The sequence below is a fragment of the Talpa occidentalis genome, unplaced genomic scaffold (genome assembly GCF_014898055.3).
Source record: "Talpa occidentalis isolate TD23 unplaced genomic scaffold, MPIMG_talOcc4v2.1 talOcc4.10, whole genome shotgun sequence".
Classification (NCBI taxonomy): Eukaryota; Metazoa; Chordata; class Mammalia; order Eulipotyphla; family Talpidae; genus Talpa; species Talpa occidentalis.
The window spans coordinates 96,407,128-96,422,192 of NW_023600993.1; the positions used below are offsets into that span (position 1 = coordinate 96,407,128).

The window sequence follows — 15,065 nt, forward strand, 5'->3', positions numbered from 1 at the left end:
GAGACTGAAACTGCGTGTGGGCCTGGAGAGCAGCCACCGCTCCCTGTGTGCAAACTGGAGTGAGTTGGAGAACTGGGAGAAGACTCCATGGTTGCAGGACAGAAGCACCTGCTGTGCAAGAGGGTTGGCGCTCCAGAGAGAAGCCACACGCTTAAAAATGAGTTTTTGAAAAACTGCTTCCCAAGAGATGAAGAGACAGGGTCATCTTGTGTCAGGAATTACGCATCCTGTCTCCCACTTGGGGGTGCTCCTGTCTGAGCACCATGCGGCGTCCTCCCTGCCCCATGCCATCGCTGTGCTCCGGGGCAACAGCTTGAGTCTTTCTACTACAGCATGAAGAGGGACCAGGCATGGAGGCAAATTTCTCTGCAGCCACTGTGGGAACAGACCCACTGGTCCTGGGAGTGCCCGCCACGAGGCCACTGAACTTTCTTGTTTCCCTAGAGGGCGCAGAGCACTGTTCCACCCAAAACATAACTTCACTGTGCTCTCTTGGCCATGCTGATGCCAAGACACCATGAGCAGAGTGCTTGGTGTCCCCCTAAGAGCTGATCATCAGCGCACGTTTTTCCTCTCAACTCATTTTATGCAAAAGAAGTAATAACTTAGAAAGGAGCAGAAATGAAAGAGGCTCAAATGCCAACAGTGGCATGTGTCACATGTTTCAGAGAACCGGCTGTGCCCCGGGGACTGTGTACTCATTTCAAACCCACTGCATACCCAGTGCCCCACAGACTGGCAGAGAGTGGTTCGATTCCACTCTGCAGTTACAGAAATTAAGGTAAAGGAGAACAATGCACCTGAATGAAATCAGAGCCAGCATTGTCAGACTCATGATGCAAACTCAGGCCTGTGTGGTCCTTAAGCCTCCTCCTTCCACACACGAAAAGGAGGGGCCTCCACTCCAGACACCCGCTGTACCCCACCCAGTATGCACTCCACAATGAAGCATGGACAGGATCAGGATGTGCAGAAAGAAACATTTTTCATTCAACAAACAACAGGCATTTCCTGAAAGCAACTGTGTGTCAAGCCTTTCTCCAAAGGAGACACCAGTGGCAGAACCTGGTCTTCACCTTGGAATGTGTCATGATGGGGTCTGGGAGGGAGAGGGAATTCCCAGAACACACAGGGCATGACACAAAGTTACTTTCAGTGGCCGCATCAGATGTGAGGGGAAATCATGTTGGAGCTTCAACGTAAACCAACTTCGTGGCTCAATTTTTCCTTTCTAAGAATTCTGAAATAGAAAAAAAAAGAGCAAAGTGATGACGTAGGTGACAGAGATGTGCCACAGGAGAATGAGGTCATGTACCAATTTCACAGTCAAACTCTGGACTCAACACTTAGAGTGGTTCATCTTCACACCCGCTGCACAGCGGACAGGGACGTAGCCATGGAGCCGAAAACAACCCCAGTACCGAGTCCTTCTCCGCAGGGGCGTTCCAGCACTTTCCCTTTCATTCTGTCCACACCGGACCCGGGAAAGGACTCACAGGGTCCCTTGCCAGGGCCTCAGCCACGGAGGCAGCAGCAGAACCAGAGCTCTGAGGGACCCTGTGGCTCCTCGCCCCAAGGCCGGTGGAGGCTGAGGGAAGCATGTGCACATATGGAGGTGCGAGACTGTACCCCAAAGTTACAGAGATATGCAAACAGTTTGCAAATGAATAAAATTTGAGGGAGAAAAAACGCAAGAGGGTCAAACAGTGAATTTCGATGGGGGAGAATCAGAAATCCGCCTTCTCTTACATCTAGTCATGGGGGTTGAGACTGAGGGATGGTGTGAGGGATCAGAGGCCCCACCAGACTTACCCTACACAGGGGCACAACAGAGTTTCCTACACCTGACCTTGCAGCACTTTAAAATGCCCGGACACTGGCTGTCTGTCTCACAGTGGTTGGGAGGGTTGCACATCTTGCAGCCTGCCATTATTATTGGACACCGGCCAGGCTTTGTCCCTGGTGCGAGGAGAGCACAGGTGAAGGCCCTGCACGTCCCCACGGCGCTGCTTCCGGACCCAGCCAGCTGCACCCTCCACAGACAAAAAGATCTCTCCAGCCCCATGACCCCCACTTCCTCCAGAGAGGCCTGCACGTCCCTTGAAGGCAGAGCCTGCTCCGCTCTAACCCCAGACCCCATCACTGCAGGGGACAGGCGTCAGCGCTGACTGGGTGGCTGCTGCCCACTGCCCAGAGTTCTGAATTTAGGACCAGATGATATGGCCTGAAAAAGGACCTGCTGGCAGGTGCTTGTGTCCACTGCCCGGTGGTCACTTCCTGTCTGGGCCAGTGTGACCCCCTCTGCAACAGAAACAAGAGTCCCAGCACCACCCAAACCTGCCCCCTGAGGCTGTGCCCTCTGCTTCAGGACTTTCACCAGCTCTTGCCACCTCTCACCTGGATACTAGAGTTTCACAGGGTGCAGGCATTTCTCTGCACTTATCAATGCAGCATCTCTTCTCTAGTGGGCACTGCCAGTCACGCTGGCATTCAGATTTGTCAAGTTTAGTGCACCTGGCTAGGAAACTCCTAGGGCATTCTCCACCCTTCACAGCTGCAAGGACAGAGCCTAGAGCTCAGCCGGGCCTGGGGATCAGGGGCCATGGGAACATCTGACCCAAGCCCCACCTGCTGGAGAGACCCTCCCGCAGGGGACTGTCCACAGGGGCAAGGGGAGATGCCTGCCTGACCCACATGAAGAAGGATGAGATGGATGAGCCACAGGCACTGACACAGCAGCTGGAAACCATCGAGTATCAGCCAAGGGTCCCTACACCAGAGTAAGCCAGGCTGTGCCAAGGCAGAGAGACAACTTGGTGCAGTGGGGGAGGAGAGATTTGAAAGTTAGGAAACCAACGTGACAGGTGAAGGCCAGACACAAAGGCTAAAGGACGAAGCAGAGAGGGGCAGGCAGAGAAGAGAAAAGGCACAGAGGACGTGAGACCCGGGCTGAGGACAGCGGAGGCAGGAGCATTTCCTCATGCTTAGACCCTCACGAGACCTGGGAGCCCAGGTGGGCAGGACCCACCTCAGGGAGGTTCTCAGACTACGGGGCTGCATCAGCTAGAGAAGGGGCCTCCCCACACCACCAAGAACTCCCGCCTCTGCCCCACATCAAGATTGTACCATGGCGAGTCCCACTCACCATCTCCGTCAGCTTCCACGGCCCACGGTGCCAGGGTTCCCAGGACAAGAAGCGCCAGAAGGAGGAGGCCACTGGACTTCATGGTGGGGACAGGGCAGCAGGCTCTGAGGGCAGGTGCCTGGCCTCGCTCTTTATGCAGGAGGCAGCTCCACCCCAAATGCTGCCCCGCCCTGAGGTGATTCCATGGGCAGGAAGTTCAGCAGAAATCAGCAGTCCTGACACCAGGTGACAGTAACTCCTTTGTTCCAGGCAAGACAGAGAAGCCAAAACAGCAACAGCCAGGGGAGGAAAAGGAGAAGTTGGCTTGAAGATGACCTCGGAGCATCCATGTGACGCCTGCATGCCTGGGAGCACCGGCCACTGGCCTCCAGGATGCAGAGGGGAGGCACCTCCATGGGAAGATGCTACTGGCGCTTCAGCTAAACCCAGAGGTGTGGTCGCTCCCTGTGACCAGGGCCTTGTCCCTCCAGCTCTCCCTGTCCTGGACTCTCAGGGATGACGAAACAATCCGAAACAATCTGCTGATTCCTCAATGCAACGTCCTTCTCAAATTCAGGTGGCAGATCACTCAACCAACACATATTTGTGATCTCTGAAATGTTGCTGCGTCCCACCCCAGTCCTCTTTCATGCCTGCGACATGGAAAGTGTGAAGTAAACAATCGTCAAAGCAGAGGTGCAGAAGGAGGGGGTTCTGCCCTTAGCAAGTCTCTGGAGCTCAGTTTTCCCAACAAATCAGCTCTTCTGAGCCAGCTGAGAGACAGCCACGAAGGGAACGTCAATAAAGGATCATTTCCCAATGGGGAAAAGTGTAGGGAGTGAATCCCTGAATAATGAGTGATGTAGTGAGGAGACCAGAGAGAAGCCGCTGTGGCCTCTGACCCTCTCCCCTGCTCATGGTTTCCTTTCATGAAGTGAAGTGCCCCCAAGGCCAGAAGCCCCAGAAGACAGACCAGATGCAGGTGTGGCCCTGGGAGTGGCGAGTTAGGGGAGCAGCACTTGCAGAGATGGGGCAAGGAGGGGCTGGGAACGGAGGAGAGTCTGGGATGTTGCCCTAGTTCTGGGGCCAGAGACCCAGAACTCAGCTCTGTCCCTCTGATGCTTCCCTTGGCTCCAACTTCTGCTGCAGGGCCAGCTGGATTCTCCTCTGCAACTCTGGGACATGAGAAAGGGGGTTCCCCTCCGAGACCAAATCAGTAGAAGGAGGATCAGAGAACCCTGATGAAGAGGAAGGGTCAGGGGTCCATGCAGCAAATGTCTGACTCTGCAGAGGATGCTGGGAAGTCATCGCCAGAGGACGCTGAGGAGCCACAGGCTCCCTGTGAGCAAAGTCCAGTGAGAGTGAGAACCGGGAGATGACACCATGCTGGCAGGACCAAGCACCTGCTGTGCAAGAGGGTTGGAGCTCCAGACACAGAATTTTGGGTCCTCCCTGGGCTGATGGTCAACACACAGTGTTCCCTCAGCTAATTTTTGCAAAAGAAATAATATCTTTGAAAGAAGAAAAAATGAAGGAGGCTCAAATGTCAACAGTGGGCATGTGTCACGTATTTCAGAGAACCTGCTGTGCACCGGACTTTGTACTCATTTCACACCCACTGCATACCCAGTGCCCCACAGACTGGCATCAGTGGATCAATTCCACTCTGCAGTTTAAGAAATTAAGGAAATGGAGAACAATGCACCTGAATGAAATCAGAGCCAGCATTGTCAGACTCATGATGCAAACTCAGGCCTGGGTGGTTCCTAAGTCTCTTACTTCCACGCACGAAAAGGAGGGGCCTCCACTCCAGACACCCCCTGTACCCCACCCAGTATGGACTCCACAATGAAGCATGGACAGGATGTGCAGAGAGAAACATTTATTCATTCAACAAACAATAGGCATTTCCTGAAAGCAACTGTGTGTCAAGCCTTTCTCCAAAGGAGACACCGGTGGTAGAACCTGGACTTCACCTTGGAATGTGTCATGATGGGGTCTGGGGAGGGAGAGGGAATTCCCAGAACACACAGGGCATGACACAAAGTTACTTTCAGTGGCAGCATCCGATGTGAGGGGAAATCATGTTGGAGCTTCAATGTAAACCAACTTCATGGCTACTTTTTTCTTCCTAAGATTTGTCTGAAATAGAAAAAAAAGAGCAAAGTGATGATGTAGGTGACAGAGATGTGACACAGGAGAATGAGTTCATGTAGCAATTTTATAGTCAAACTCTGGACTCAACATTTTTAGTAGTTTATCTTCACACCCGCTGCACAGCGGGCAAGAACCTAACGATGGAGCCAAAAAAAACCCCAGTACTGAGTCCTTCCCTGCAGGGGCGTTCCAGCACTTTCCCTTCATTCTGTCCACACCGGACCCGGGAAAGGACTCACAGGGTCCCTTGCCAGGGCCCCAGCCACGGAGGCAGCAGCAGAACCAGAGCTCTGAGGGACCCTGTGGCTCCTCGCCCCAAGGCCGGTGGAGGCTGAGGGAAGCATGTGACATATGAAGGTGCGAGACTGTACCCCAAAGTTACAGAGATATGCAAACAACTGGCAGATGAATAAAATGGAGAGCAAGTAAAAGACAGGAAAGTGAGACAGAGATTTTAGGGGAGATGGATCCGAATCCCCTTATTCACATGACCCTCAGAGGGATGGCCCTGAGGGGTGGCGGCGGGCAGAGAGCCCCACCCTCCTTACCCATCACAGGGGCAATGCAAGCTTTGCCACACATGCCCTTGCAGCACTTGAGGTTGTCCACGCACTCGCCATCTGTCTCACAGTGGTTGGGAGGGTTTGGCATCTTGCACTCTGCATACACTGCCGGACACTGGCCAGGCTTATTCACTGGCGAGAGGAGAGCAAAGGTGAAGGCCGTGCACTTCCCCACGTTGCTGCTTCCGGAAACAGCCTGCTCCACCCTCCACAGACAAAACAATCTCCCCAGCCCCATGACCCCCACTTCCTCCAGAGAGGCCTGCATGTCCCTTGAAGGCAGAGCCTCCTCCGCTCTAACCCCAGACCCCATCACTGCAGGGGACAGGCATCAGGGCTCACTGGGTGGCTGCTGCCCACTGCCCAGAGTTCTGAATTTAGGACCAGATAATATGACCTGGAAATGGACCTGCTGGCAGGTGCTTGTGTCCACTGCCAGGTGGTCACTTCCTATCTGGGCCAGTGTGACCCCCTGAGCAGCAGGAACACGAGTCCCAGCACCACCCAACCCTGCCCCCTGAGGCTGTGTCCTCTGCTTCATGCCTTTCACCAGCTCTGCCACCTGCTCACCTGGGTTTGAGAGTTTCACAGGGTCCAGGCATTGGACTCCGCACAGACCAGGGCAACATCTCTTCTCTCCTGGGCACTGCCAGTCATTCTGGCATTCAGGGTCCTCAAACCGAATACACTTGGCTAGTGGTACCCTAGGGCAGCCGCCAGCCTTCACAGCTGCGAGGACAGAGCCGAGAGCTCAGCTGGACCTGGGGACTCAGGGGCCGTCGTGACACCTGGCCAAACCCCACCAGGGAGAGACCCTCACACAGGGGACTGTCCACAGGTACAAGGGGAGATGCCTGCCTGACCCCCACGGAGAAGGACGGGCTGGATGAGCCACACGCCCTGACACAGGTCACAGAAGCTGGAAACCCCGGGTGTCAGCCAAGGGTCCCTGCCCCAGGGATAAGCCAGGGGGCACCATGGCAGAGACAAATGGAGCAGTGGGGAAGGAGAGATTTAATAGATAAATTAAATGTGACAGATAAATGTGATAGATAAACCAATGTGACAGGTTGACGGCCAGGCACAGAGTCTAAAGGACGAGGCAGAGAGGGGCAGGCAGAGAAGAGAAAAGGCACAGAGGATGTGAGACCCGGGCTGAGGACAGCGGAGTCGGGAGCATCTTCTCATGCTCAGACCCTCACGAGACCTGGGAGCCCAGGTGGGCAGGACCCACCTCAGGGAGGTTCTCAGACTACGGGGCTGCATCAGCTAGAGAAGGGGCCTCCCCACACCAACAAGAACTCCCGCCTCTGCCCCAGCATCAAGATTGTACCAGAGTGAGTCCCACTCACCATCTCCAGCAGCTTCCACAGCCCACGGTGCCAGGGTTCCCAGGACAAGAAGCGCCAGAAGGAGGAGGCCACTGGGCTTCATGGTGGGGACAGGGCAGGCTTTGAGGGCAGGTGCCTGGCCTCGATGTTTATACAGGAGCAGCTCCACCCAAATGCTGCCCCGCCCTGAAGTGATTCCATGGGCAGGAAGTTCAGCAAGAAATCAGCAGTCCTGACACCAGGAGGCAGTAACTCCTTTGTTCCAGGCAAGACAGAGAAGCCAAAGGAGCAACAGCCAGGGGAGGAAGAAAAGAAGGATCACCCAGAGAGTCCATGTGACCCCTGCATGCCCCGGAGGGCCGGCCACTGGTCTCCTAGGTGCAGAGGGGAGGCACCTCCATGGGAAGATGCTACTGGAGCTGCAGCTGAACCCAGAGGTGTGGTCGCTCAACTGTGACCACGGCCGCCCCTCCAGCTCTCCCCATCCTGGACTCTCAGGGATGACGAAAAGATTTGCTGATTCCTCAATGCAATGTCCTTCTCAAACTCAGGTGGCAGATCACTCAACCAACAGATATCTATGGTCTCTGAAATATTTGCTCCGTTCCACCCCAGTCTATCCTGCTGACATGTGGAAAATGCCAAGTAAACCATCCTCAAAGCAGAAGTGCAGAAGGAAGGGGGTTCTACCCTTAGCAAGTCCCTTGTGAAGATGTGACCGGTCTCAGATCTCTGCACACCACCAGTTGGCATCTCCCCTATTAGGCAGGAGTGCCGTGGTCTGTGTCGCGTATGGTGGGTCCTGTTTGTCACCTGACCAGGCCACGGCCGCCTGTTGTGTGGTCAACCGCCAGCCCAGGTGTTGCCGTGAAGGTTTTCTGTAATGTGATCAAACACTGAAATCAGGAGCTTCGAGGCAACCAGAGCACCGTCCCTGACGTGAGGATGTCTCGTCCGTTTGGGTGAGGCCTTCAGACAGACTCTCTGAAGCAGGGAAACTTCCCGGCTGCTGCTGTGCAGGTCCTGTACGAGCGCAACAAGCTCTTGGCTGAATGTCCCTCTGGCACCACCGACATGGCACATGCCAGGCACCAGGATGGCACCCGCCAGGGTGTGCCTGTCCCGCCGTCTCTCCCTCACCCCAAGCCGCACCACTCTCTCTCCTCCCTACATCGATCTCTCTATGCATCTTGTTGTCACAGCTTGATACGCAGATAGACAGGAGCTAGTGATGGATATAGAGACAGACAGACAGACAGACAGACAGGGACTGAGAAGAGATCCTGCATCTCTGGAGAGCCCTGCCTGACACCACCCTCTTCCCTCCGCAATTCCCAACACATTTCTTCAGTGCCGCTTGCATCATGGCTCTGAGGTTGCTCTGTCCTCCCTCAGCACAGTCGTGAGAGGCTTCGTGACGGGACCACATTCTGAAAAACGTGTCAGGCGCTTTCATCACCGTGTCAAGTCCCTGAGTGTAATGACACAAACCACCACACCCAGGTGTGGAGCAGTGTCGTGGCCCAGCCACTGAACGGCCATGAAAGAAAACTTCAAGAAAGGATCATTTCCCAATGGGGGAAAAATGCTGTGGCTGAATCACTAAACACGAGTGACGTAGTGAGCAGACCAGGGACAAGGCCCAGTGGCCTCTGACCCTCTCCCGTGCTTCATGGTTTTCCTTTCCCTCAAGAGAGGAGGCCCCAGGCAGAAGCCCCAGAAGACAGGCCAGGTGTAGGTGTGGCCCTGGGAGTGGCGAGTTAGGGGAGCAGCACTTGCAGAGAGGGGCCAAGGAGGGGCTGGAACAAAGGAGAGTCTTGGAGGTTCCCCTTGTCCTGGGGCCAGAGACCCAGAGCTCAACTCCCTCCCTCTTACACTTCCCTTGGCTCCAACTTCTGCTGCCCGTCCAGTCAGATTCTTCTCTGCATTTCTGGGGACATGAGAAAGGGGTTCCCCTCAGAGAAGAAATCAGTAGGAGGGGGTCAGAGAACCCAGCATGAGGAGGAAGGGTCTGGGGTCCATGCAGCAAATGTCTGATGCTGCAGAGGATGCCGGGAAGTCAACGCCAGAGGAAGCTGAGCAGGGAATTGTGCTGAGGTCAGATTTCAGACCATGATCTTGTCCCTTCTCTTCCTTCCAAAAGGAAGACATCTGCCTACTTTGACTAGAAAAATACGACTAAACTGTTTTCTCTGTGACCTTTCAATAAGGAAGTTGATTGAGAAGGTGACAAAATCTACAGAGGATGAACGTCGTCTCGGTGGCAGTTGGGATGTGTTTGCATTGCACTGATTCCTTCCTCGCCTGACTCGCGTACTTTGCCAAGTGTGTTTTCTTTGAGCATGTGCGTAAAATATGTCTGCTTTCCAAATGTTCCCGAGTGCACTTTTCATTAAACTTCTGCGGAGAACACCCAGTTGCGCACTAGGTGATGATCGGCAGGACCCAAAAGAAAAGAGATGGTCCAAACTCCTTCATCTGGGAACACACCCCGAGATGGGCAGTTTCTATGCTTTTGCCTGATTTCAGTGACTTTCATGGGAAGATACAGACTTTGGAATTGGAACAACCCGTTTTCAAATCCTGCCTTGCCGCACAGGCTCCACTAGATCATGACACTGAATAAGGACCGAGCACCTGCTAGGGCCATGCACTGAAAGCAGCGCCCTCACAAGTCATCTCCTGGACGCGTCTGAGCACAGGAAGCAGGTGTTACACTCGCTCGGTTTTACAAGTGGCAGACGCAATGCTTAGAGTTGGCCCCAACAAGGTGCCAGGAGGAGGGGGTGCTGGGTGAGCCTGACAGGGAGCTCCCTGAGGCTGAAGCTGCGTCCGGGCCTGGAGTCAGTCATGGGCTCCCTGTGTGGGAAGGTGGAGTGAGAAGAGGAAGCGGGAGCCGTCTCTGCACGTGCAGGACTGAAGCACCTGCTGTGCAAGAAGTTCAGAGCCCCAGAGAGAAGCATCAATATCCAAAATGTGTTGCCTCTCAAAAAGATTGGTATTTCATTGGATGTACTCGATGTTATCACGCTCTTGCTTCATGGATACACTTTCTATGTCAGTGTTGGGTACAGAGTCCTTCAGAAGATCACCTTATAGCTTCTTCAGTTTAAAACTGATTTTCATACCAAGCAAGAATCCATTTGAAATTACTTTTTTGAAAAGTTTGAAGTAAAGTATGGGCCTCCCTGGTGGTGCAAGGGGTTAAGTACAGCACTGTGAAGCCACTGGAGACAAATTGTTCTGCAGCCACTGCAGCACAAGTTCGATCCCCGGACAGGGAGCTGACCCACATGGCGCAGCAGACCTCTCCCGTCTTGCCCGCGGTTCCCCTCAGCAGTGTATTTCAGTCAGTCTGCCCGTTCTGTTCCCTGCTCTGTTTCTGGTGAATCTTCTCACCCCCCACACCTCGGCCTGTACACCAGGTTCTTAAATAAATCTTTAAAAGAGAGAGAGGGAGATGTTTGAGGTATAGACCTTGCTTCATTTTTTTTCTGCCTGAAAAGCCAGTTTCTCACTCCCTCCACTGATTCTATTAAGTTATAGAATCAAATTATTTGATAATAACTTTTCATATGTAGGTAAATGTATTTCAAGTCTATTTGGTTTTCCTGCTGAATTTGTCATGTCACATGTGCCAGCAAGACTACTTACGGGAAATTTCAAATGGATGATACTTGCATATCAGCATCCAAGGAGACACTCGGCTTCATTAGGCACCAGGTTATAATCAAGCTGTCTGCTGGGACTGCATCACGGGACCAGGCGGGTGAGCAGCCCGCTTCCAAGCTCACTCAGTGATCGTCGTGGCCTCAGTTCCACACAGGTTACGGCCAGAGCCCTGGGCTCACTGCCCTGCAGACCACCTCCCTGTGGTTGGGTCCCCATGATGAGGCAGCTAAGATCTGCAGAGCAGGTGACCGGGGGAGTACACGCTCCACAGTGCCATGCCAAGCTAATCTAATCTCATCAGGACATGACTCCTGTCACTCTACAGCATTCTGTTGTCACACGGACCATCTGTGTGGAAAACACCGGGGAGAGACTCCACCGGGGTGTGCATAACCAGGGTGAGGCTCCCTGGGAGCCAGGGTGAGGGCGGTGTCTACACTCGTGATGAACAGAACAGCTCCCCTCTTCAGGTCTTTCTCATACATTCGTCTGTCCATCCACTGGTAGCAAACAGAACGGTGGTTCAAAGCAGCACAAAGCGTATTCTCACAGTGGTTTGTTCAGGAAACACAATTGTGATATGTGTTTTTATTTTATCATGATCTAATCCAACTCTGCTTCCTCAGATCATAGAATTCTGGTCCTTGCTGGCCCTGCTCTGGAATCCTGCTCATGTTACTCATCTGCTCCATGGACTCGAGACCATCACCACCAATAGGTCGTCCTGGCCAACGGAGCACCCACCACATGAGTATCCCTGCATTGAGAAAGGCCGCCTGAAAGGCCTCCCCACTCAACTACATGAGAAAGGCCTGGAATACTACTCCCAAGACATTCAGAGACAGGGTCATCATGAGTCAGGAAATACCTATCCCTTCTCTCACTCCAAGGAGCTCCTGTCTGAGCACCACATGGCTAGCTACTCCCTGCCCCATGCCGTAGCTGTGCTCTGGGGGCAAAGCTTGAGTCCTTCTATTGCAGCATGAAAAGGGACCAGGTATGGAGGCAAATTGTTCTGCAGCTACTGTGGGAACAGACCCACCGGTCATGGGGCACAGGCCAAGAGGCCACTGACCTTCCTGTTTCCCTAAAGGTCCTAGGGCTCTGTTCCACACAGCACATGACTTCACTGTGCTTCTCTTGGCCATGCTGGTGCCAAGACACCATGAACAGAGTGCTTGGTGTCCCCCTTGGAGCTGATCGTCAGCGCACATTGTTCCTCTCAGCTCATTTTATATACGTGATATAGTGTCTTGGGAAGGAGAAGAAATGTAAGAGACTCAGATGCAAGCTGAGGAGAAGTGTCCACACGTGTTGGAGAACATGGTGTAGTCAAGTTACATGGCTGCTCGTTTCACACCCACTGTGTATCCAATACCCCAACACTGGTACAAAGTGGTTTCTATTGTACTTTGCAGTTAAAGAAATTAAGATAAAGGAATGTTTTTGAATAAAGTCACCGAGCGAGTGTTGTCAGACTCATGATGCAAACTCAGCACTGTTCAGTCCACAAGCCTCCTCCTTCCACAGGAACAGGAAGATCCTCGATTCCAGACCCCCTCTGTACCCCACCCAGCATGGACTCCACAATGAAGCAAGGACAGGATGTGCAGAGAGAAAATGCTCGTTTATTTATCCAACAATCAACAGGCCTTTCCTGAAAGCTTCTCTGCGTCAAGGCTTTCCCCGAAGGACATGCTGGTGGTAGAACCTGGTCTTCACCTTGGAATGTGTCATGATGCGAGTCTGGGTGGGGAGAGGGAATTCCCAGAAACACGGGGAGGTACCCAGAGCCTCTTTCAAGGGCAGCAATCAGATGTGAGGAGAAATCATGTCGGAGCTTCCACATAAACCACATCACAGCTAAAATTTTCCTTTCGATGAACCTGCTAGGATAGAAAAAGCAGCAACGTGATGATGTAGATTAAAGAGCTGTGACATGAGGAGCCCGATAAAGACTCAGTTTCACAGTCAAACTCTGGACTCAACACTTAGAGTGGTTCATCTTCACACCCGCTGCACAGCGGACAGGGACGTAGCCATGGAGCCGAAAACAACCCCAGTACCGAGTCCTTCCCCGCAGGGGAAGGACTTTCCCTTCATTTCCAGCACTTTCCCTTCATTCTGTCCACACCGGACCCGGGAAAGGACTCACAGGATCCCTTGCCAGGGCCCCAGCCACGGAGGCAGCAGCAGAACCAGAGCTCTGAGGGACCCTGTGGCTCCTCGCCCCAAGGCCGGTGGAGGCTGAGAGAAGCATGTGCACATATGGAGGTGCGAGATTGTACCCCAAAGTTTCAGAGACATGCAAACAACTGGCAGATGCATAAAATTTGAGAGCGAGTAAAAGACAGGAAAGTGAGACAGAGATTTTAGGGGAGATGGATCCCAATCTCCTTCTCATTCACATGACTCTCAGAGGGATGGCCCTGAGGGGTGGCGGCGGGCAGAGAGCCCCACCCTCCTTACCCATCACAGGGGCAATGCAAGCTTTGCCACACATGCCCTTGCAGCACTTGAGGTTGTCCATGCACTCGCCATCTGTCTCACAGTGGTTGGGAGGGTTCAGCATCATGCACTCTGCATACACTGCCGGACACTGGCCAGGCTTATTCACTGGCGAGAGGAGAGCACAGGTGAAGGCCGTGCACTTCCCCACGTTGCTGCTTCCGGACCCAGCCTGCTCCACCCTCCACAGACAAAATGATCTCCCCAGCCCCATGACCCCCACTTCCTCCAGAGAGGCCTGCATGTCCCTTGAAGGCAGAGCCTGCCCCGCTCTAACCCCAGACCCCATCACTGCAGGGGACAGGGTCAGTGCTGACTGGGTGGCTGCTCCCCACTGCCCAGAGTTCTGAATTTAGGACCAGATGATTTGACCTGGAAATGGACCTGCTGGCAGGTGCTTCTGTCTACTGCCAGGTGGTCACTGGCTCTCTGGGCCAGTGTGACCCCCTGAGCAGCAGGAACACGAGTCCCAGCACCACCCAACCCTGCCCCCTGAGGCTGTGTCCTCTGCTTCATGCCTTTCACCAGCTCTGCCACCTGCTCACCTGGGTTTGAGAGTTTCACAGGGTCTAGGCATTGGACTCCGCACAGACCAGGGCAACATCTCTTCTCTCCTGGGCACTGCCAGTCATTCTGGCATTCAGGGTCCTCAAACCGAATACACTTGGCTAGTGGTACCCTAGGGCAGCCGCCAGCCTTCACAGCTGCGAGGACAGAGCCGAGAGCTCAGCCGGACCTGGGGACTCAGGGGCCGTCATGACACCTGAGCCAAACCCCACCAGGGAGAGACCCTCACACAGGGGACTGTCCACAGGTACAAGGGGAGATGCCTGCCTGACCCCCACGGAGAAGGACGGGCTGGATGAGCCACACGCCCTGACACAGGTCACAGAAGCTGGAAACCCCGGGTGTCAGCCAAGGGTCCCTGCCCAGGGATAAGCCAGGGGGCACCATGGCAGAGACAACCTGGAGCGGTGGGGGAGGAGAGATTTAATAGATATAGAACCAATGTGACAGGTTGACGGCCAGGCACAGAGGCTAAAGGACGAAGCAGAGAGGGGCAGGCAGAGAAGAGAAAAGGCACAGAGGATGTGAGACCCGGGCTGAGGACAGCGGAGTCAGGAACATTTCCTCATGTCAAATCCCTCACCGTTCTGGGAGCCAAGGTGGGCAGGACCAACCTCAGGGAGGTTCTCAGACTACGGGGCTGCATCAGCTAGAGAAGGGGCCTCCCCACACCACCAAGAAATCCTGCCTCTGCCCCAGATCAAGATTGAACCAGGGTGAGTCCCACTCACCATCTCCAGCAGCTTCCACGGCCCACGGTGCCAGGGTTCCCAGGACAAGAAGCGCCAGAAGGAGGAGGCCACTGGACTTCATGGTGGGGACAGGGCAGGCTCTGAGGGCAGGTGCCTGGCCTCGCTCTTTATACAGGAGCAGCTCCACCCAAATGCTGCCCCGCCCTGAGGTGATTCCATGGGCAGGAAGTTCAGCAAGAAATCAGCAGTCCTGACACCAGGTGACAGTAACTCCTTTGTTCCAGGCAAGAGAGAAGCCAAAAGAGCAACAGCCAGGGAGGAAGAAAAGAAGGATCACCTGGAGAGTCCATGTGACCCCTGCATGCCCTAGAACACCAGCCACTGGCCTCCTAGGTGCAGAGGGGAGGCACCTCCCTGGGAAGATGCTACTGGAGCTGCAGCTGAACCCAGA

At 54.1% G+C, this 15,065-nt stretch overlaps 2 protein-coding genes across 2 annotated transcripts; both read right to left on the reverse strand.

The window, feature by feature from the left end:
- Window positions 1-5,243: 5,243 nt before the first annotated feature.
- On the reverse strand, window positions 5,244-7,278 carry LOC119254407 (antileukoproteinase-like). Its single transcript, XM_037521511.1, has 4 exons — window positions 7,197-7,278; window positions 6,415-6,573; window positions 5,830-5,976; window positions 5,244-5,266 (listed from the first exon to the last, which is right to left on the reverse strand). The coding sequence occupies exons 1-4, from the start codon at window positions 7,276-7,278 to the stop codon at window positions 5,256-5,258; spliced, it is 399 nt and encodes a 132-aa protein (XP_037377408.1). The 3' UTR covers window positions 5,244-5,255.
- Window positions 7,279-12,521: 5,243 nt separating this feature from the next.
- Window positions 12,522-14,735, reverse strand: LOC119237684 (antileukoproteinase-like). Its single transcript, XM_054693204.1, has 5 exons — window positions 14,654-14,735; window positions 13,901-14,059; window positions 13,317-13,463; window positions 13,003-13,094; window positions 12,522-12,593 (listed from the first exon to the last, which is right to left on the reverse strand). Exons 1-5 carry the CDS (start codon window positions 14,733-14,735, stop codon window positions 12,522-12,524), a joined length of 552 nt encoding a protein of 183 aa, XP_054549179.1.
- Window positions 14,736-15,065: the final 330 nt, after the last annotated feature.